Genomic DNA, 20,482 nt, shown 5'->3' on the forward strand with positions numbered 1-20,482 from the left:
TCATGTCAGCCATTATTCCATGTTAAAATGCAGTTTGTGCCTGTCTGTGCAAACTGTTGGAAAGCTTTTGTGTAGGTGAAGGTTTAAGGAAAACCAACTGGAAAACTAAACTTCTTTCCAGGGTTTTTAACCTCCAAACAGCATTGTAAATTTCAATAACTCTATAACTTCAAGTAGAAACAAGAATTTTTTCTCTTGCAGCTTGTTTATTTTAGCCCTCTTGGTAGCATTTTGTTCCTGGTTTCAGTGCTTGGTTCTGTTTCCTGTCTCACTCAAAAGCATGATGGTATCACTCGTATCAGTCCTGCTTGTATCTCACTGGCAAGCATGATGGTGTCATCTGTATCAGTCCCACCTGTACCACTGATACAGCAGAAGAACTGTTTAGGGTTCAGCAATTCAAACATTTTTCCTGAAACCCCAGGAAAGAGACAAAGAGTTGTCAGAGAGGTTTGTTCTCAGTACACCAGTTGCTTTTATGGAGCTCTGCTAGTAAAATGCCTCAGGTGGGCTGCAGGAATAGTGTTGCATGGAGCCAAAGATCCGTCCTTCTTTTCTCAAGTGTTTGCCTGCATACTGGGGTGCAGGTTGGAAGGGGAAGCTCAATACCGTTCACTCTTACTGATAAACCGTGTATGTCCCACAGCTTTTCTCCCAAGGATTTTTTTCAGAAACCACAAGAGAAGTAAGTTAAAAGGAAACCAGATATTACTTTGTTTTCTCACAAAGTCCTTCCTGAAAAGGAAGAAGTAGCTGAAGTATGCACATGAGCACAAGCACATCTCCCCCCAACATGAGCAGTTTGGTGGAACTAGGAAGCATCTGCCACATTGAGAAGGAGCAGCTTATCTGTAGTGCACTTGTGCACAGCAGGGGATTGTGAGCTATTTTGCCACACACACTCCAGCTGTCTCTTACTATTTGCATGAGTCCTTCACTCTGAAAAGCAAAGACAAAGCATGGAGGTTAAACAAATAAGTAGATAGTTCTCAAGAGTGATTTTTTTTCCTAATTGCAAGATAACATGTTAGTTGAAAGGAAATGTTTGTTACACCTGACTTTTTTTTTCTAGTTATTTATGCCTGTTTAGTGACTGTAAAGATACATTCTTTGTGTTTGTTTCTTGTCCTAGGAGACAATTGGTGAACCTTTCTATTTGCTAGTGACAACCCTCAATCAGAAGATAAACAAAGGACCTGTTGATGCAATAACTTGCAAAGCCCTGTACACGCTTAACGAAGACTGGCTGTTGTGGCAAGTGTCTGAATTCAAAACAGTGGTATGTTTGGCAGTTTACATTCTGAAAACAGACAACTACAATGTTTTCTTTTTTTCTAGTAAGGTAAATGAAGGCTCTTAGATGCAAAGGTGATGGTTAAGTTCCCAGACAGAGAAGAAGAAAATTACTATTGCTCACAGAGCTTCAAAATCCAATGGAGTTTAACAAGAGGGTGTTTCACCAATATACATTTTAAAAATAGCTGTCACCTTTTGCTTCACAGCATGCTTTAATTGACAAAGGTTAGGTTTAGTATAGTCTCAGTGTATTAAAATTTCTTTTGATTTTAAAGTGTTCTACAAAATTGTAAACATATTCTTAGAATTTTAACTACATTGCACTTCTGTGAATGAAAGAATGAAATGCAGAGGTTCTATTTTTCTGTTGTGTTTTCTTGTGGCAAATCTTCAGGGAGTGAATATTTGCTATGGGCTTCCATGTTGTTAGCTCCAAATTAGCAAGGTTACAGTGTAATGCATTTGAATTAATTGCTTAGTTATAACTAAGCTATCTGGGAAACTTAGCTGAGTTTCTGAACTTTACCATAGATCTCTTTCCCAAAGCAACAGCAAAATGCTTCCTATTTCGCAGTTACACACAGAATTCTTTGAAAACTGGACTTCCCTGACTGTCATTCTGAAACTGTGAGAATAGACAAGAAAGATTATTGCATGTTTGAGCATGTAAAAGTAATGACTTTTTTGAGTAGAAGATCTGAAAAAGGTTTTCAGATTAAGTGGAACACATTTTTCTCCAGAATTTCTGAACTATTTTGAGTTGGAGAACTCTAAAATCTGCATTTCCAATCATTCCATGGCTTCCTTGCTCCTCAACTCTTGACTTACTGTTGTAGTTACCAGGCATACTTAGGAGTGGAGTCATAGAATCATTTGAGTTGCAAGGGACCTTCAGCGGTCATCTAGTCCAACTCCCTGTAATGAGCTGGGACACCTGCAGCTGACCAGGTTGCTCAGAGCCTGGTCCAGCCTGACCTTGAATGTCTCCAGAGTCTGGGAAGTGTGACCAAAAAGTAGGCTTCAGAACTTGGGAGCAAAAATCACCAGGGCAGCAGCTACTGTGGCAAGGACAGCACAAGTGCCAGTGGCTGTGGAGGAAAAATCAGGCCTTTCCACAGCCCGTACTCTGAGGCAAGGCCTCAGTTTTCAGGTCTGCATGTTTGGATCATGAGGTCCTAGGATGCCTTGTTTTGGAGTGAGCTTTTCATGACCTTGGAAATTTTGGGTCAGCAACCCATTGGATTAGCTAGATCAAAAGTTGGGTCATATAGGAAGCTCACTGAAATAATAACTTTTCTGTGTCAGATTTCTAAATTTTCATTTTCAGCTGAAAACTCTGAAAAAATTACAGTCAAATCTTCTTAGAGCTCAATGTGCTTGTTGCTAATAGATAACACAAGATCATCCAGTCTTGCGGAATTGATTGGCTTTTCTTATTTATAGCACAAATTTACATTGAGAGGCATGTTGGGGGATAGCTGATTCTGAACCTACTGAACGCTGCCTGAAATTCATTTCCTATTATTATTTCTGTACGTGAAGTTACTGATAGGGTCTTGTGGGCAGTGAAGAGAGGGGAAGTGGTCTGAAGGACTCAGTATCTTTAGGGAAGGCTGTCTGAGGATGGATGAGGAAGTGAGAACAAAAAGCCTTTCTCAAGTGTTTGCTGACTTGTACTTTGTATTCTTGCTTTTAAATGGTACTGCTTTTATAAATTATACTGTTAGAAGATTAATAAAGCAGCTTCCTCTTCCAAGGTCCTACGGTGTATTGGAATCAGGTGAGAAGTGACTGAATATTCAATTTAAAACTGTCAGAAGAGGAGAGGGTATCCTGCACTGGAGTTATGGAGATGGGGTGTTAAGGACTCCGGCTCTGGCTGGATGGAGAGAAAGTTTTTTTGGTGTTTTGTCTGAGTTTTATACTGTAAACTAAACTGTTGTGAAATAGATATGGATGGAACTGAAAGGCTATCTGGGTGATGAAGCAGGCCAGCTGTGCAGGCTTTCTCTTCAAGAACAGGATTTAACAGATGTTAAAGTAGAAGGAGTCAGCTTTTCTTCTAACATCGTAGGACAGACAGGACCTGATTCTATAGAGAGGGAACCACAATTGTGCAGACAGGGAACAATGTTCCTCCTTTCTTGATAAGCAAATTACTGTCTAAAGGACTGCATTTTTGTTTTCTATATCAAATAAATTCTGAGCTGAGTTTTCAAGTGCCTTTTGCACATTTGGACACTGCAGTTGCATTCTCAGTCTTGCAATCTTTTGTAAGTATTTTAATTTTCCCCTTTTGAAGGCCCTGCAAAAGTGGCGTGCTAAAAGCATGCTCGTTCAGAGCGAAGCATAAAAAACAACCCAAAAGAGGATGTCAGGAAGTCACAGCAGCACATCTGCAGACAGCCAGAGTCCAGAGTGTTGTGGTATGTAGACACTTGAAGATGCAGGGAGGCACGTAATGCAGAATACAACTCTGAAATCAGTGGCAGGGCGCTATAAACAAGTGTAAGCAATCTACATGCATATCCTTAATTCAGGAGCAGACTTCCATTCCAAACCAATAAAAGCAGGATACAGCCAAACCAAAAATCAGAAGAAGCTCCATAGGTAGCAGATTGGCCTGTGGGCATGAGAAGGAAGAAGTTCTGGGCTTGCAGAAAGAGAGATTTTCTGAAAATCAGGCCATTTGTAATAGGAAAAAAAAAAAAGAAAAAAAAGAGAATGAAGAATGTTGTTGGTTTTGAATTGCATTAGAGCCATCCCTTGGCTAAGCTGTGTGCATTTTTTAAAAAGGTCACAGACCTTGGGACCAGCTGACCCCCTACAGTTACCGCTCTCTGCTGGAAAGGGCCAGATATTGAATGGGAATGAGCTTCTGAAGTCAATATTCAAGCAGAGGGATTGAAAGAAGGATGCTTTTAAAAGCAATGGTCCAGTGCAAGCTGAGAAGCCATGTGGGTTTCATGCTGTGTTTGTATTTGAGTACTGAGAAATAAAACTGCCTTGAAAGAGATGTGGATGCGTCACAGAGCCTTTCAGAAGCAGAGGAAGCAAGCCTGCTTTCTCACAGGCAAGGCAAGCAGCTGCAGCTCTCGGTAGATAATTTGCTCAGTGACTGATGAAAAAAAACTGTGCCCAGCTGAGTGTTAGCATTTGACTGAAGTGATTTGTTTTAAATAGAAAAGCTACACAATGTGGGCCTGACCTGGGAGAAATTGTTGGTGGGATCTCTCCTGTGGAAAATAAAGAGAGGATCTGATGGTGTGGTAAAATTGATGTGTGGGCACTTAAGAGCTACAGACTTATCTTGAATTTTCAGAGGGGATTTAGACTGTTGAATTCTCTTTGCTGAAATAAGTAAGTTTGCATTTTTAGATGAGAAGAAATGATTTCATTCAGCTAACAGTCTTTTGTCAAAAGTGAAGTGAAGCTGTGTGATGATAGGAAGCTGTTAAAGTGTTGAACTGCTTTACTAGTTAAAAGAAGGGTGTTAAAAAGATAAGAGGGATGTAACGGAGTAAAACAGAGACAAACTGATTTCCTACCAATATGCAATGGATGTGGTATTACTGGTCATGTTTGTGAGAGATAAGCAAACTATTACAAGTGTGTGATGTCTGGAGATTTTCATCAACAGAAAGGGACACAGTAACCCTTGCAAGGAGGTCAGCAATGCAGATATTGTTTTACGTAACATTTTCTAATGCCAGTTTCTTGGCTTTATTATCGCTTATGATAAACAACTGTTCTGTCTGCTTCAGGAGGAGCTTGTGATCACTCTGCTTTTTCCTGTTTCTAGTATTTTGTGGTGTGGAAGATAAGGGAATAGGTTTAGGGTTTATCATTGTTTGGTTGCTGTCTCCTTTATGTTACTTTACTGTTCTCTTTTGCAGCTTGAAAGATTTTCTTGCTTCCTTAGTCTGCCTCATAAAAGGCCATAATGTTGTTGACATGCAAAGCTGAATAGAGAACAGGGTAATGAACAAGAGGCCTTGAATTTCCTGGATGAATTTTCTTTACATCTAATAAAAGGAATGGCATCATGGCGTTTCTTTATTAAATCACATCTCACTTATTAGCTGCTATAGATATTAATAGCTTTACTGAATTGTTTGAGATCATTTTCAGGAAAACTACTAATCTGAAAAGGCATCTGTAAACATTGTTTTCAAATGTCATTATTACTGTCAGTGCATGAGTGGAAAAAAAAAAAAAGTCTTTTAATTTATTTTTCCTGTCTTTTAGCAAGACTCCAAACTAGTTTCCAAACAAGAAGTTCCAGATACTTGCTGCCTTCTCCTTAAATAGCCTTAACAGTTCTTGCAATGTGTGTTGAGCCTTTTCTAAAGAGCACTGTGACTTTATGTTGCTAACCACTAACTTTTAGTGCACCAAATCCCAGCTCTACATACTACTAAGTTGCACTAAATGTCCTGTAATTTCCTCCTGAGTCTTTCCCTCAGTTAACTTGTGCTGTTTTTCTGTTTGTTTCCTTTCCAAAGTCTTGGAAAAGGGCCTAGTAGTGTTTGCTCACGATGTCTATGTGTCCTCCTGTGATTTTTCTTGGTGTTTTCTGACCCTCACGGTTCGTTGTTAAAGGCTCCTTTAATTTTACAGTTGCTTCTGGTTCTTTTTACAGTTCCACACTTTGTATCTAAATGCAGTGACTGTGACTGTCAGCTTCTGATTAATGGTTTCTAAAGATGGGGTTGTGCTGTCAGACAGGTTGAATGTTATTTGTGAAAACTTCAGCTGCAGAGGGAAGACATAATCATAATTGGCTTTCTAGCTCCTCATCAATTGCTTCATCTCTTAAGATTAACTTCTGCAGGAAATTGTATCGGCAAAACTGGCTTCCCTGGTTAGAGACTGTGTGTTCAAATATTTCTTTTGAGTCACAAGGTGTCATTTTCCTTACAGAATTGAAACTTCAGATTAAGGAATCTGTAAATGACTTATATTCCACCCACATAAGGAACTACCTTTCTCTTTTTACAGTCCTGTCTCCCTACAATGAGTTGAGCAGGCCTAGGAGGACACTTCTGCTACTGAGTGAAGAGGCTGCACACTTGTGAGCAATGTGTGCTGAAAAGGAATAGCAGAAGAGTAAAGGACTGCTTCTCTTGACAGTCCAAAAGGAAGGGAAAAAAAATGCAGTGTAGGAGCAAGGTTCAATTAAAGGAGGGAGCATTTCCAAGAACGTAAGGACAAATCGGCTCCAGTTGAAGAGTGAGCAGCTACTCCTGAAAGATCAGGTTGACAAAGACTTCGATTCAGATGTAGAGGAGAGATCTCCAAAGACAAAATGCAGTTATTCTCTGTCTACTGTTTTATCCCACGAGATCATGACCTCAGTGAAGCCAAAGTCAAGGACAATACTGTTGCCTGTTCAGTTGGTCTGTGGGCCTGACCAAGCATGACTCCCTCATTCTTGTGCCAGTGTAGTTTTTACTAATTTTCTGCATGAAATCCCAACCTGAGGCATGGCATACAGTCTGTTTGTTCTTCTGCAGGCACCATTCCCACATCTCTTCCTCTTCTGTTCTATCTGTCCTTCTGGTGGACTCATTTTCCTCACAATTAAGCCTCTCTGTATCCTGATGATGAAGTTATTCTCAGTTACTCTAGTTATGTCCTAGTCTTCATTAAATCCTGATCTTCATAGCTGCACGACCCTGTTTTAATAATTCTTTTGCTTCTATAGAAACAGTGAAATTCATTAATGTCTTATTGGGCTACTTTTTATACCAACAGCGTCTGGTAATTTCTACACTTGCTGGGTAGCAGAGCAGAAAAGAGCACTTCAGAGCTATTAATAACTATTCATTTTTCTCAGAAGAGATAAAGCATGTTCCTGCAGCGACCTGGACAGAAGTTCTTTCCTTCACATGACAGCAGGAAGAAAATAAACATTTATAGTTGCTTCCTCTTTTAACGATCGCTCCTTTATTGAGTTGTACCTGCAGTCCCCACGTTTCAGTCACAAGATAGTCATTATACCAGAGGTGTCCAACAGCCAGAACAATTCAAGTAGGTCGTTTTTGGGGTTTTTTTTGTGGGTATTTTGTTTTGGTTTGGTTTGGTTTTTTTTTCCTTTGCAGGCACCTAAAGTGCTTGCAGTAATTCTGTCTGGAGACATCACCAGCACATCTGCGTGCATGCAGCTGAACAGTGATGTCTCTGTGGGCAGTAAGCTGTGGCACTAGGAGGGATTGCTCTTATCACCATGCAGTAGCTATCCCATCGTCATCCTTTTTTCCCTTCCTTTTGGAAGCAGCTGATTTGTCTGACCTGACCTGCCCAGAAATAGAACCTGGCTGAAAAAAGACCAGAGATGTTTACTCAGTCCCACTGACTTGACCCATACATACCTTGTATGCGGTCTTAGCAGACAGGTTTGTTTTTTTCCAGCTAAGAGTTGCTATGAGCTGAAGGGCAGGGGTGCTACACCCATAGGATCTGTTGAGTTGTTTGACACAGGGTAACACAGCATAGGTTAAATTACACTATTCTCTGTGCAGATTTGGACCAGAACTTTGGGTTCTGACTCCTGCAACGTGTGTTTCCCTTCCACTGCTTCTGCAACTGACCATGACAGCCCTGCCTCTAGGGATGTGGCTGTATGTAGACAGACACTGATGTCTCCAAGGAAGATGTATTTTTTTTTTTTTTTTTGTGTGTGTGTGTGTGTGTGTGTGTGTGTGAGTGATATGGCTACTCAGCATAATCTGGTCTAAATATGTTTTTCAACATTGCTTCCTATCTGCTCAAAATCGATCTTGTTTACCATGATGACTTACTAAGTAACCTTATCAGATCTCTAGTCACCTACAGTTTTTGCTTTTAAAAAATTCATTTTAAAGGCAAGAACTGTTCTGGGGTCTGTCTGTTTTGTTGCTGTTAGTTTTTTTTCAGAACATGTGTTGTAATTTTTCCTGGCCTTTTGTTGTAATTCACTTCAAAAGATTTGCACAAAAGCAGAATACGAAAAGGCACTTTTGGAAATACATAGCTGTTTATCTTTGATTTTTCAGATATACAGAGTTCTAAATGCTTAATTGTTTAATTTGTTCTAATAATCCTTATTCAAAATAGCTTTAATAATGAATATGCTGAAAACGTGTCAGGTTTTCTGTCAGGTGGTTGTTGTTTTCCGTGCCAGAAACTCCCTTTAAGTCAGAATGACTTGTGTTTCTTCCCCCAGACTGTGAATGTTATCTTTGAAAAAATCCCCGAAAATGAGAGTGGAGATGCCTGTCAAACTATTCAAGTTAATGTGCTGGACTGTGACACCATAGGCCAAACCAAGGAGAAGAGCCTTCAAGCTTTCCTTAATAAGAACGGCTTTCCCTATGGTCTTCAGCTGGGTGAAATTGGTCTTGGTAAGAGCATGTCACTGTGTTATATTCTCATAAAGTTCACTCATCTGTCAGTGGAGTTTTCATTCTAGGAATTCCTACATTTGGCTTTGATATATATATATATATATTTTACCTTCTAGGAAGAACGTTATTTATTACAAGGTATTTCTAGGGAAACCTACGTGATTTATAGGAGCAGTTAAAACAGCAGAACTGCATCTGCTTCACTTCTGCAGGAACTTCAGTATGCATTAATAGTAAATGTGCTACTCTTTGTGTCTTCTAGTCCTAACATAGCAGTAACATCAGGGAACACTTGTGCAAAAGAATAGCAGGTGATAGCACCTCTAAAATTCTGTCTTGACCAACACAAAATAGCTTCCATGAATGGAAGCCGTCCTGACTGTCTCTCCATAAGAATAATCTGTAGCGTGGGATTGCAAAACCACTCCCACGTGAACTTGCAGAGGGACAGAGAGAAGCAGAGCTTAGTTGGGAGCCACTTGTACAAAAATAATTAGGTGGTGTTTTTCTTCACAACCATCTGTACAGTGAGAATGTGGTTGAGATGTAATTGTTTTCTGTTGCTGTCATACTGCAGAACTTGTGTCTGAGGAGCAGCAAAGAGAATTGTTGGATATTGATGGTTCCTCTGAGATGATGGAGGATGGGATAAGGAAGCTAAATACCATTGCTCATTACAAGGTAAGCAGGAAAGCCATGAACAATAAATAGCAATGAATTGAGAAGCAGTTTTTCTCCCAGTTCTAAATGCTGTCTGTGCAGAAATATCTCAACTGATCAAAATCTTGGAGACACAGCTGAGCATCACCAACAGAAGGAAAGAAATGTGACCTGCAGTGTTCTTGCCAATGATTCACATTTTCTACTGCTTTTCAGAGTTTTGCTTGTTGAAGGGCTCCTTGCAGAGAAACAGTTACTTTAGTCAGACAATTTAGATAAAAGATCATCTGATTTCCAGCTATGATCACTGTCTTGAGCCTCTTCTATTCTTTGCTGCTGAGTTTTTTGTCTCACCATAAGCAGCTATGAACCTCTTCCCACCTCATATTTTCATTATCTGAGCTTTTGTGGAAGCTCATCGAGAGTCAGAATCAAATGGCTGCTGAGATGAGTTTGATTTTTATTCTTTACAGACCTTGTTCTTAACTCTTTCCCTTTTTCTCTGTTTTTGCTTCCACCTATATTACCACTTACAACCTAATTTTTCCCCTCTGATTCCAATTGCAACCAGTTTTCAAGCAGTCTTTGTTAATGCTGCACTCCTCTCCATCATTGCAACAATAGAGGCCCACATAGAGGGACAGAACCCTTTTTGGAGTGGCACATTGCAAAAGCATAGCAAGCAGCATTGCCTGCTAGGGAGTTGCCACTGATGCTAGGCAAACTGGAGGGCAAGAGAGTGAGTTAAGGTGTGCAGCAGATGGCTGGCATGAGCTGATATGGTAGCTCACATTTTGATGCTTACCAGTAGATGCTGGAAATGAAGTTTGTGTGCTGTGCTGAGTGCTTTTAGCGAGCTTTCTTCATGCCTCATTGCTGAAAGTCTGGCTTATATAGGTAAGCTTTGCTAATGAGAGTATGTCTGTGTCATCCAATGCAGTGTGGTTCTCAGAAACCAGAGCAAACCCTGAACAAATTGCTGTGTTCAAGTACGGTGCCATCCAGAGACAGGAGCAAGGACTTCCAGCAGTACTGATTGTAGCTTGGGTGGACTATTCAGGTCTGAAGCAAGCTCCTTTGGGGTGACTTCATAGTTTTCTGTAGGTGTTTGTTGCTCTTCTTACATCCTAGGGTGACAGAGGTGAACCAGACATCCTGAGTTCCCAGTCCAGTGTCTTAAGAGATTTTCCTGTGCTTCTCTTGAATCTTATCTATACGTCAGCATAGGGCCTCCCCCCACTCTGGCAGAGGTTTTGTACAAATAAGGACATTGCAGTACTGCAGTCAGTATCTATGCAGTAAAGGTTGTTGCAGGTTTGCATCTGATCAAGTATCTAAACTTGTGCCTAGTGTGATAGCACCAGCCCTTTTTACTGCAGGCAGCTATTACAAGTGTTGCCTTGCTTTACATGGCAGCTTTTTACTTTCCCTGAGCCCGTGGTGTGCTGTGGCTCACGGGTGCCATACCTCGTGGCAAATAAGTTTGCTCCAGTTGGTCACTGCCATCCCTGGGTATCTTTGTCCTAGACCTTGTTTTCATCTGTGGTTTCTGCAGGCAGATGCAAGTTAGATGGGAGGTTTGGTTCTTTTCTACAAAGCTGTAACTATACTAATTATAGCTTAGCAGCTGCCCTATGGAAAAATAGCATTGGGCATATCTGTTAGATATTTTAGTCCTCTTTTTTTTTTTCTGACCTTGAGAAGACATTTTAGGCAGTGGATTAGTAGCAGGTATCAGGAATTAGCTTACCCAGTTTATTTTCTTGTGTGTATATTGATGCAAAAAGGAACGCAAAGGCAAGCAAAGCAAGAAGAGGAAACTTTGCGTGCACTGTGTGAGGGTAATAACGTTGCCTGAGCTTACCACCTCAACAGGACCTAGAGCTTTGTGGCAAGCCAGAACTTTTTCTTTTTGCTTACCATCCTTAAACGCTACAAATGAATCAAGTATCTGGAACTGGGAAGTACCTCTGAGTCTTTTTTTAAGATACTCAAGCATGAAGGTTGCACTGCAAAGGTCCTACACTCACCAACCTCTCTTGAAAAAACAGGCAGTTTCTACACTGCGTTTAAAAATGCAGAAGTAGGGGATGCTTGTGTTTTGGTGTAGTGTTTCTGAAGAGAGAGATAACTTTGTGTTTCTTCCTTGTGTGTTCTTTTGTTTGTAAGTCTGTGTTCTTGGTATGGACATTGATATGATTATTTATGAGGTCTGCAGCATTGCTTGCATGCAAATAACTACAAGCCTTGGGAAGAAAGCTGCTGATTATCATGAAGTCTTATTTTCCACACAAGAAGATAGCTAGAGAGCCACTTTCAGATCTGCTGCCCAGTCATGGATCTCAGTTTATCAGGCTATAGTGGCATCACGCTCTCTAGGAACCAACGCAGACCTTGAAAATAATTATTACAGGGAGGAGAGGAGGCCTGGTGAGCAAGGCGGAGGCACAGAGCCACACTGCGTCTTCTGTTTTGCAGAGCTGCTTTACACCACATTGTATGGGTCTGTGCAGATTGCCCTTCTCTGTTCCCTCAGTGACACACCCAGCTCAGTAACGATGTTCAGAGCAACCCACTGCAAAAAGTCAGGCAGTTGGACCCCAAAATAAGGGTTTATATCATGAGTTTTTTTACAGACCAGACTAAAAAAAATTGTAAGTATGACCACTGCAGCAATGGTAAAGAAGGGGAAGCACATTCCATTCAGTGCTAAAAGCAGCTCTTGCCCCAGAAGTAAAAGCCAAAGCAGGAGCTCAGATCCTGGTCATGCTGCAGCAGCACCTCCACTCCTGACAGAAAGCAGAGTTCTCTCCTGAACTCCCCTTCCCCCCCAGGGCAGGAGCTGCCATCCCAGCATTGGGCTGCTCTTGTGCTCCTCAGGGAGGGACTGCCAGCAGCACGTGGCCCACGCTGCTCAGGGACTGTTTGCCTGTCTTCAGGGACAAGAAGGAGGATTCCTGTTCTCTCTGGGCGTTTGTCGTGTCAAGAGAGAGCCTTAGAGCAGATTCCCACTTGTGCCAAATTTTAAAGTGCTCTGTGTTATCTGAAGCGTTCTGAAACACTGTATGATAAGTGGAAATGCTGCAAAAATAAAGCTTGTAAAATAGATTATATTTACTTTCGGGGAGCAAGTGTAAGTGCATAATTCTTTTCTGCAAGACACAGCTTTTGATAGAGTATCTTAGTGTTTAAACTGGTCTCTCACACTGGGCTGTCTGCCAACATTTAAAAAACACTTGAAATATTTTGGCAGAGATTCCTTCTTAGGACTGGCCAGTTTTTGTAATTATAGAGAGAAGTAAACTGGCACTTGGCAAAACCCAGCGTTTGACAGCAGAGCAGTGGTATAGTTCTCAGTGTGAGCCATTTTGGACTTGTTCTTTGACAATAAAAGCATGAGTTGCACTTTCACTCAAAGATAACACAGGGAAGGTTGTGGATGGTTTCCCAAGGAGGCTGTGGATGCTCCATCCCTGGAGGCATTCAAGGCCGGGCTGGATGTGGCTCTGGGCAGCCTGGTCTGCTGGTTGGAGACCCTGCACAGAGCAGGGGGGTTAAAACCAGATGTTCATTGTGAAGACCAGGCCTTTCAATGATAACACTCACTATCCTGGCAGCACTATAAATTCAGGCAAGGAGAAGGAAGATCTTGCCTAGAAATCACAAAGTAACTAGATATGCATTTTGACCTTACTTTCCATGGGGCATAAATAAGTTGGTGGCTTTGGGAATTGAGTTTGAGAATAGCTCTGGGCTAGACCCTCAGTGTGACCTATTTCAGCAAGACGTGTTTGGATTTGCTTTCAGATTGCAAATGGAGCAACTATAAAAGTCTTGAAAAAGAAGACAAATACCCACTCAGGTAAGAAATGAACTGCAATCTATTTGATCTTTTGTAGAGAATGGGCTGGGAATGCAGAGAGCCAAGCTATGACAGGTTGTGTCTCGGTCAATAGCAGCTCAGAAAAATTGGCACTTCAGCAGAACTGAGCCAGATGAAGAGCAGTGCTACCTTGGCTGTGGGCCTCTGGCACGTACAGTGGGCTCAGGAGGAAGAAAGAAGGCAAAGTAAAGAGAGGCATGACCTATAGTCCTTGGCTTCTGAGTGATTCAAGGCACAAACTCATAGGCAGGAAAGCGGGGAACCCCAGAGAATAGCACAAACTGATGAGAGCAGCGCAGGAAGTATGCCCTGCTCCAGTGTCCGCCCCTGGGGAGAAACACAAGTGGCGTGTGACTGTGACTCACCACGCAGTCAAAGCGGGCATCTGAAGCTACAAGACGTGCCCCTGGGGAATGAGTCACGGGGTGGCATTGCCTCCTCCCTCAGCAAAAACAGAGTTGCCCATCCCCAGCTAGTGCTTTCAAACCTGACTTCAGCCTGCTTCACTAAGGGCTCTTACCAGAGATGAAACTGTGCAGTCACCTCCTCTGCTGCTGATCACCCTCCTCTCAGAGGGGCTGATATTTGCAGCCAGCTCATTCCAGCAGCAGCTTAGAACTGTCTTAGTGGGACAGCTTGGAACTAGGATGTGACCCAAAACTGGTGCAATTCTGAGGTTTCCCCCACCCTGCAGGCAAGAAAGTATGACACTGATCGGCTTGCTCAGCACCCTCATGCATCACAGCACAGACTTCACAGCTGGTAGCTGTATGTTTCGTTAATGTCTGTTTGCTCTTTGCTTTCTGTTGTTTAGATGTGGACTACTCTGATGAGCACTGTCATTTGGTGAGTTCAGTCATTGCACTGTTACACAGTAGATGTACTACTGAACTGTATTTGTATCTGTGTAATCTCTCTAACCTTATCGTGACAGATTTTACCAGACTCTGAAGCAAATAAAGACATGAAAGGATCGGGTCACAAAGGAAAGCAAAAATTCAAAGTGAAAGAAATGTATCTGACAAAGCTACTGTCAACCAAGGTAAGCCGTGAAGGTCTTGTTTGGGGGCTGGTGTTAGGCTTGGCAAGTTTTGCATGAAGAAAATAGAAATTTAAGCAGAAATTGTGCAAGCTTCCTGTGCATTATCACATACTAAATAAAAAGCCTGTAAAAATCACTCTGCAAACTACTGACTGGGACCATTTGTAAAGATAGCCACACTTCACGTTTGCTAACGCTAGAGGTCTAAAATACTCTTATTCACACTCCATCTCCCCAAGAAGTGAAACTTTTTTTTTTTTAATGGGAGTTGCAGAAATTGAGTTTTGCTACGGAGCTCCACAGAGTAAGAACAGTCCCTTTCAGTCAGCAATTCATTTGCCCTCCGGTGGGAGTCTGCCCAACTCAGAAGCAACTTCTTATGTTTCTAGTGCCTGAGTTTCAGCAAATGCTGCCCATGAAATGAAATAATCTTTTTAGGGTCTCCAATGAAGCATCCAAAATAAATAGATGAATTTTTAAAAACAGGGTCCTTGGGATTGGTAATATAATTACTTAATACGTACAGTTGACATCCCTTGGAGTTAGCCACATTTATTCCCTCCAGTAATGTCATCTTGTTTCTGACATGCTCAGATGGGATATAAAATTCTTTCAGCAGCGTATTACTTAAAATATTAATCAGTGCACTGTGCTGAGAGCTGTGAGATACGAGAGGCCTGAAGGGATGATGATGACGATCGCCTTCTTGCATTTAAAAAGCTATCAATCATCATTTAATTAGACTGTTGATAGCATCTGAGGCAATTTGGGACACTACTGGAAGTGGGAGTGAAGTCTGGTCACTTCTCATTAGGCATGGAAACTAGCATCAGCCCTTAGGAATTGCTGGGCTAAGCCATTAGTGAAGATGTCAGTGTGTCTGTCAGCAGTCCAGATTTTGCTTTTGTCAGCCAAACAGCTTCGCTCCTGGATCAGGAATACCCAGCATTTAGTTCTTCATCTTTGTATGCCACCCCAAGCCACTATCCTAGAATTAGATCAGCAGCCACAGCGCCTTGGCTGAGAGGTGCTACTGGTGAGAGCAGCTCACATTCTATCTGTAAGGCAGCTTGAAGGCTCATGCCCTCAAGAGCTGGTTAAACTTCAGTTCCTCACCTCCCTCTTGTTGCAGCCACGTGTTGCAAATGCCTTCAGCAGAGGTGTGAACAGTGTCTGAAGAGCTGAGGTTCTTTGTTCAGCAAATGCCACGAGCGATTCCTTTCACGTACCATTTGTCACTTGTTTCCCATCGGCAGAGCAGTAGTGATGTGTGAAAGCAGTTTGTTACGCTGTGGTTGCAGTTTCAGTTTTGTTGCTGACTGTCGGTTGCCAGTAGCCCATGGCCCAGGTGTTGGTCACAAACACATTGTGATTTCTGTGCGTGGTTCACCTGCGCACATTCGGCTCTTGGCGATGACAAATGTTGTTTTTCTCCTGTGTAACCGTAGCACTCCTCGCTTCCTTACTTCTCAGGTTGCAATTCATTCCGTTGTCGAAAATCTCTTCCGGAGTATTTGGAGTTTACCTAACAATAAAGCACCTGTTGCCATCAAGTACTTTTTTGACTTTCTGGACGCCCAGGCCGAAAGCAAAAGAATCACTGACCCTGATGTGGTTCACATATGGAAAACCAACAGGTACGGCTGTGTGACAGGCACAGGAGTGCGTGTGCTCTTCAAAAGTGTAGTTGCAAAGATGGGTGGTCATCCATAATCCAAAGAATAAGATTTTGGTGGGTCGGGTTGAAGACGTGTCCCCATAATGTGAGGGCATGGATTAGGTACTGATAAAACCCCCGTAGCTCCCAGGGCTTTGGAGTATGCACACTGACTTCAGAGCCAGAAGGAGATTGAGAGTGGTATTTGTAGGTGGAGGGGGGACCGATGGATGGGTTTGCCCTGTAGCCTCTGTTCCCCAATCCCTCTTGTAACAGCAAGCAGCACAAAAACATGCTTCCTTCCATGAGTACAGTGAAATTAAAGTACCGTTATAAAGTCGTCGCGTGGCCTGAGCTAAATCTTCAGGGTGCTTGTTCTTTCTCTCCTAGTCTTCCTCTGCGCTTCTGGGTGAACATACTGAAGAATCCCCAGTTTGTCTTTGATGTTAAGAAAACGTCACATATAGATGGCTGTCTGTCTGTCATCGCACAAGCCTTCATGGATGCCTTTTCTCTAGCAGAACAGACGATGGGGAAGGTAATGCTGCCCTGCATGGCTGTCACTAACTTCTCAACCAGTGATTAATTTTTTTTCTAACTATTTAATTATTTGGGGGATGAAAGAAGTCTTGAATCTACTGAAGCTGAGGGCAAAATTGGCTGTGGTGTTATTAAGCCAGGCTTCCATTTCTTGTTGCTCCATCTTAGAAGACTCGGAAGAATTCATTGGCATAGACAGATACAGCAGGTAAAATGTTATTTGTATGGGTGACTGCTGCTTATCTTCATAGCAGCATCATCAAGCTCCAGCACCCCTGCCGCATGCAGGGCTGCCAACCTCCATATCTAATACTAGACCAGGCTGCCCATGGCCCAATCAAGCCTGGCCTTGAACACCTCCAGGACGGGGCATCCACAGCATCTCTGGGCAGCCTGTTCCAGCACCTCACCACTCTCTTGGTAAAGAACTTCCCCTGATATCCAACCTAAATCTTCCCTCCTTCAACTTAAAACCATTTCCCCTTGTCCTGCTGTTATCTACCCTTGTAAAAGACTGTAGTGGATAGAATATGTGGAAGAGGGTGGAAATGGTATAAATTTTAATGAAGTTTTTAAGCAGAGGTCATAAAAGCGTTAATGTTATCTAAGAAGTATTTCAGACTTTGCAGCTTGCTGATATGCAGAGAACAGTTACAGTAAGCTACAGGGATCGGTGAGAATATCTGAAAGAGGGCAAAAGTTCAACACAGTTCCTTTCATGGGTGTTAGCCACTCTCTTTTTATATCCAGAATTATTTACTGAAGGAACAAATCCAGAAAATCTTGCATTCAGAAGTTCTCTAGTACAATGTCAGAAAGTCTGGGGACCAGAAAGAATTCCTTTTTCCTGAGGCTATATTCCATTTCTTTGGAGCGAAGCTGGCTGTACTTACTCAGGCTCATGCTACCAAGGGAAAGAAAGCCAGAGATTTTTCAGACTAAAATTTTGTAGAGAAAAATTCAGTAATTTCCTGTGTGAGCTGAGCTGCACCAACTGCTCATCTGTTAAATAACGAGTAGTGCGCTCGTTTCTCATGCTTCAGGAGCAGAGTGTTATGAACTAAAGCTAATCACCTCACTTGCTTGATGGGGGAAAATGGAGATGAGCACAGCCAGTTAAGTTTCTGCACCTACCATCCATTGTGAAGTCCTGTTGCTACAACAGCTCCCATTAGTCATGTGAAAAGAAGGTGTCCTGAAACATGCTGGTTTGTGATGCCATTAACATATTGCTAAGTATTAGTAAAATAAATTTACTGTCATGATTTTTAGCCTTTCGTCTTAAAGCATTCTGTATAGACAATTAGAAAACAAACATGCTGAAAACGCTTCGTCACACAGTGGAAACAGGGGAAGCAAGGTGTCACAGGGCTATGTCATTTAGTCCCCAGAATTTAAATTTGAGCAGTTACAGGAAACTACCAGCCCCCACTTTTGCATGTCGAAGTCATGGTTTCCAGATGGAGCTTTGGCTCCTACCAAACACCAGTGCTTATTTCCTCAGCTGAGCTAAAAGCTGACTGGTCAGCAGTGCTCACCTGGGCCACTGAAGTCCTGGGGGAGGAACGAAGTCCCTTTGGCTCTGCTTGCCTGGCAATCAGCTCTGCACACGGGAAGTAAAGAGAAAGGCAGGGCATGGGACAATGTTCTAGGGAACCTCTACCAGTACAGTGTTTAGAGGGTTATCTGGCATATTGCCTAAGGGGAACTTGGGTGCCAGGATCCCTAGGCCTGAGGGATGGGATGGCATCCAGAGAGACTTAGACAAGCTCGTGCAGTGGGCCCAGGAGCACCTCATGAGGTTTTACAAAGCCAAGTGCAAGTTCTGGCATCTGGGTGGTGGCAGTCCTTGCTATCTGTACAAGCTGAGGGATGAAATGGTCAAGCCTGCCAGAAAGGGCTTGAAGTTACTGGTGGATGGCAAGCTGGACCTGAGGCAGCAATGTGCCCTTGCAGCCCAGAAAGGCAACTGTGTTCCAGGCTGCATCAAAAGTGGTGTGGCCAGCAGGGTGAGGGAGGTGATCCTGCCCCTCTGCTCTGTGCTGGTGAGATGTCACCTGGAGTACTGCATCCAGATGTGGAGTCCTCAGTGCAGGAGAGACATGGACCTGTTGGAGTGTGTTCGGAGGAGGGCCACAGAAATAATGCAAGGGATGGAACAGCTTCCTGTGAGGACAGACTGAGAGAGCTGGGGCTGTTCAGCCTGGAGAAGAGAAGGCTCTAAGGAGACCTGAGAGCGGCCTTTCAGAATCTAAAGGGAGGTTACAAGAAAGAAGAGGAGAGACTCTTTAGCAGAGTCTGTTGTAACAGGACGAGGGGAGATGATTTCAGACTAAAAGAGGGGAGGTTTTGATTGGATATAAGGAAAAAGTCTTTTACAGTGAGGGTGATGAAGCACTGGCACAGGTTGCCCAGAGAGGTGGTAGATGCCCCATCCCTGGAGACATCCAAGGTCAGGCTGGAGGGGCTCTGAGCAGCTAGCTGTAGGCGTCCCTGCTCATTGCAGGGAATTGGGCTGGGTGACCTTTGAAGGTCCCTTCCAACTCTGAAGATTCTATGAACTTTCTACAGCTCTGCTGCATCTGCTCTCCATTAAGCCCTATACTTCAGCTCTGACAATTGTTCAGGTCCAGAGAGGGGCAGAGGAAAGATTAGAAAGAAAAACGTCTGAGAGATAAATAATCAGCACTCCCGATGCCATTGAAAATAATTACATGGCAGCTGTCACAAAACACAGTGAGCTGTTACCAATGTCTGGTCTTCATCTTTCTTCTGTAACCTTGATTGCTTGCATGGAACCACTGCAAAGAGAAGTGAGTCACACAGAGACGCAATTAGATGCAATTAGCTGTGTGGAGGTGGAACCTCTGGAAACGTGTGCTGTGAAAACTGACAGTGCTTCCAATATTTTCTCTTAAGGAAGCACCAACAAACAAGCTTCTCTACGCTAAGGACATTCCGCTGTACAAGAAGGAGGTGAAGGCGTACTACAAAGCCATCAGGGATCTGCCTCCCCTGACCACTTCAGAGGTTGAAGAATTTCTAACTCAGGAATCTAAGGTGCGGCTGAGAAGTGGGAGCTTCGTTTGCTTGTTTAAAAAATGAGAACTATTTGACCAGAGCTGTTTTTCTGTTCTAGAAACATGAAAATGAATTTAATGAGGAAGTGGCCTTGATGGAAATCTACAGATACATTGTGAAGTATTACGATGAGGTAAGCGCTCACTGGGCCCAGCACACCGACCGGGCCAGGCCTCTCCCTGCTGGATGCCACTGACGTGGTGTTGCTGCAGTCCCATCTGCATGTGGGTTTGCCAGCCCAGGGCGTGATGCACCCTGATGTCAGCACTGCTTTGCTGCACCACAGAACTCTCCCTGCAGAGAAAGTAGCCAGTGCTTTGTGTTGTAGCATTTGCACAGTATCCCTTATTGCCTGCCATGGCTCCTGTGCTTACGCTCCTTTTCTCCAGGGAGTGAGAAAACAGATCAGGGTGCAGCACCAGGGATCGTAACACTTGGCACGAACCCCTCAGCAGAGCACTCAGCCCTGCAGCAAGACATGTCTGCTCTTTTCCCATCACAGCCCTCTGCTCCAACAGACTTTCTCTTAACGAAAAGAAGCTATGGTGCTATTACTAACAAAGAACCTTTTCTCACCTGGATTCACTTTGCCACTGGCTGCCTCCAGGCCGCTCTGTGAGGAGCTCCCTGCCCCCTCCCCAGGGGCATTCTCATTTCAGTTTGCTTGGCTGTTCATGAGAGGCTGCAGTACCTGCAGCTGCAGAGGCATCTGAGGTGCAGTCCCAGGGTCTCTCAGCAGCACAGTGGCTGCCTGGCTGCAGCGCCCAGCTGCCGGGCACCTGATGGCTCCTATTTCTGGTCTCCAGCATCTTGAGTTATCTGGCTTTGGCATCAAACTTCTAAAAAGCTTGACGTAATAATTGGAAAAGCAGGACGGTTTATTAAGCTTATTAGAATCGCTGACACAGAAGAGTTCAAGATACATTCCAATCTCA

At 43.1% G+C, this 20,482-nt stretch overlaps 1 protein-coding gene across 1 annotated transcript in view; it reads left to right on the forward strand.

Annotated features, from left to right (window-relative positions):
- The window catches only part of PLXNC1 (plexin C1), a gene marked incomplete at its 5' end in the record, with an annotated part of 68,180 nt that overhangs the window by 44,177 nt on the left and 3,521 nt on the right, over positions 1-20,482 (forward strand). The window contains 10 exons of the mRNA XM_042815888.1: positions 1,133-1,279; positions 8,504-8,681; positions 9,262-9,365; positions 13,152-13,206; positions 14,042-14,073; positions 14,162-14,269; positions 15,743-15,906; positions 16,317-16,464; positions 19,386-19,526; positions 19,606-19,680. Of these exons, the coding sequence (XP_042671822.1) occupies positions 1,133-1,279; positions 8,504-8,681; positions 9,262-9,365; positions 13,152-13,206; positions 14,042-14,073; positions 14,162-14,269; positions 15,743-15,906; positions 16,317-16,464; positions 19,386-19,526; positions 19,606-19,680 (1,152 nt within the window). The remainder of the gene's footprint in view (positions 1-1,132; positions 1,280-8,503; positions 8,682-9,261; positions 9,366-13,151; positions 13,207-14,041; positions 14,074-14,161; positions 14,270-15,742; positions 15,907-16,316; positions 16,465-19,385; positions 19,527-19,605; positions 19,681-20,482) is intronic.

The sequence above is a fragment of the Centrocercus urophasianus genome, unplaced genomic scaffold (genome assembly GCF_019232065.1).
Source record: "Centrocercus urophasianus isolate 14NV4802_14NV808 unplaced genomic scaffold, USGS_Curo_1.0 seq_15, whole genome shotgun sequence".
Classification (NCBI taxonomy): Eukaryota; Metazoa; Chordata; class Aves; order Galliformes; family Phasianidae; genus Centrocercus; species Centrocercus urophasianus.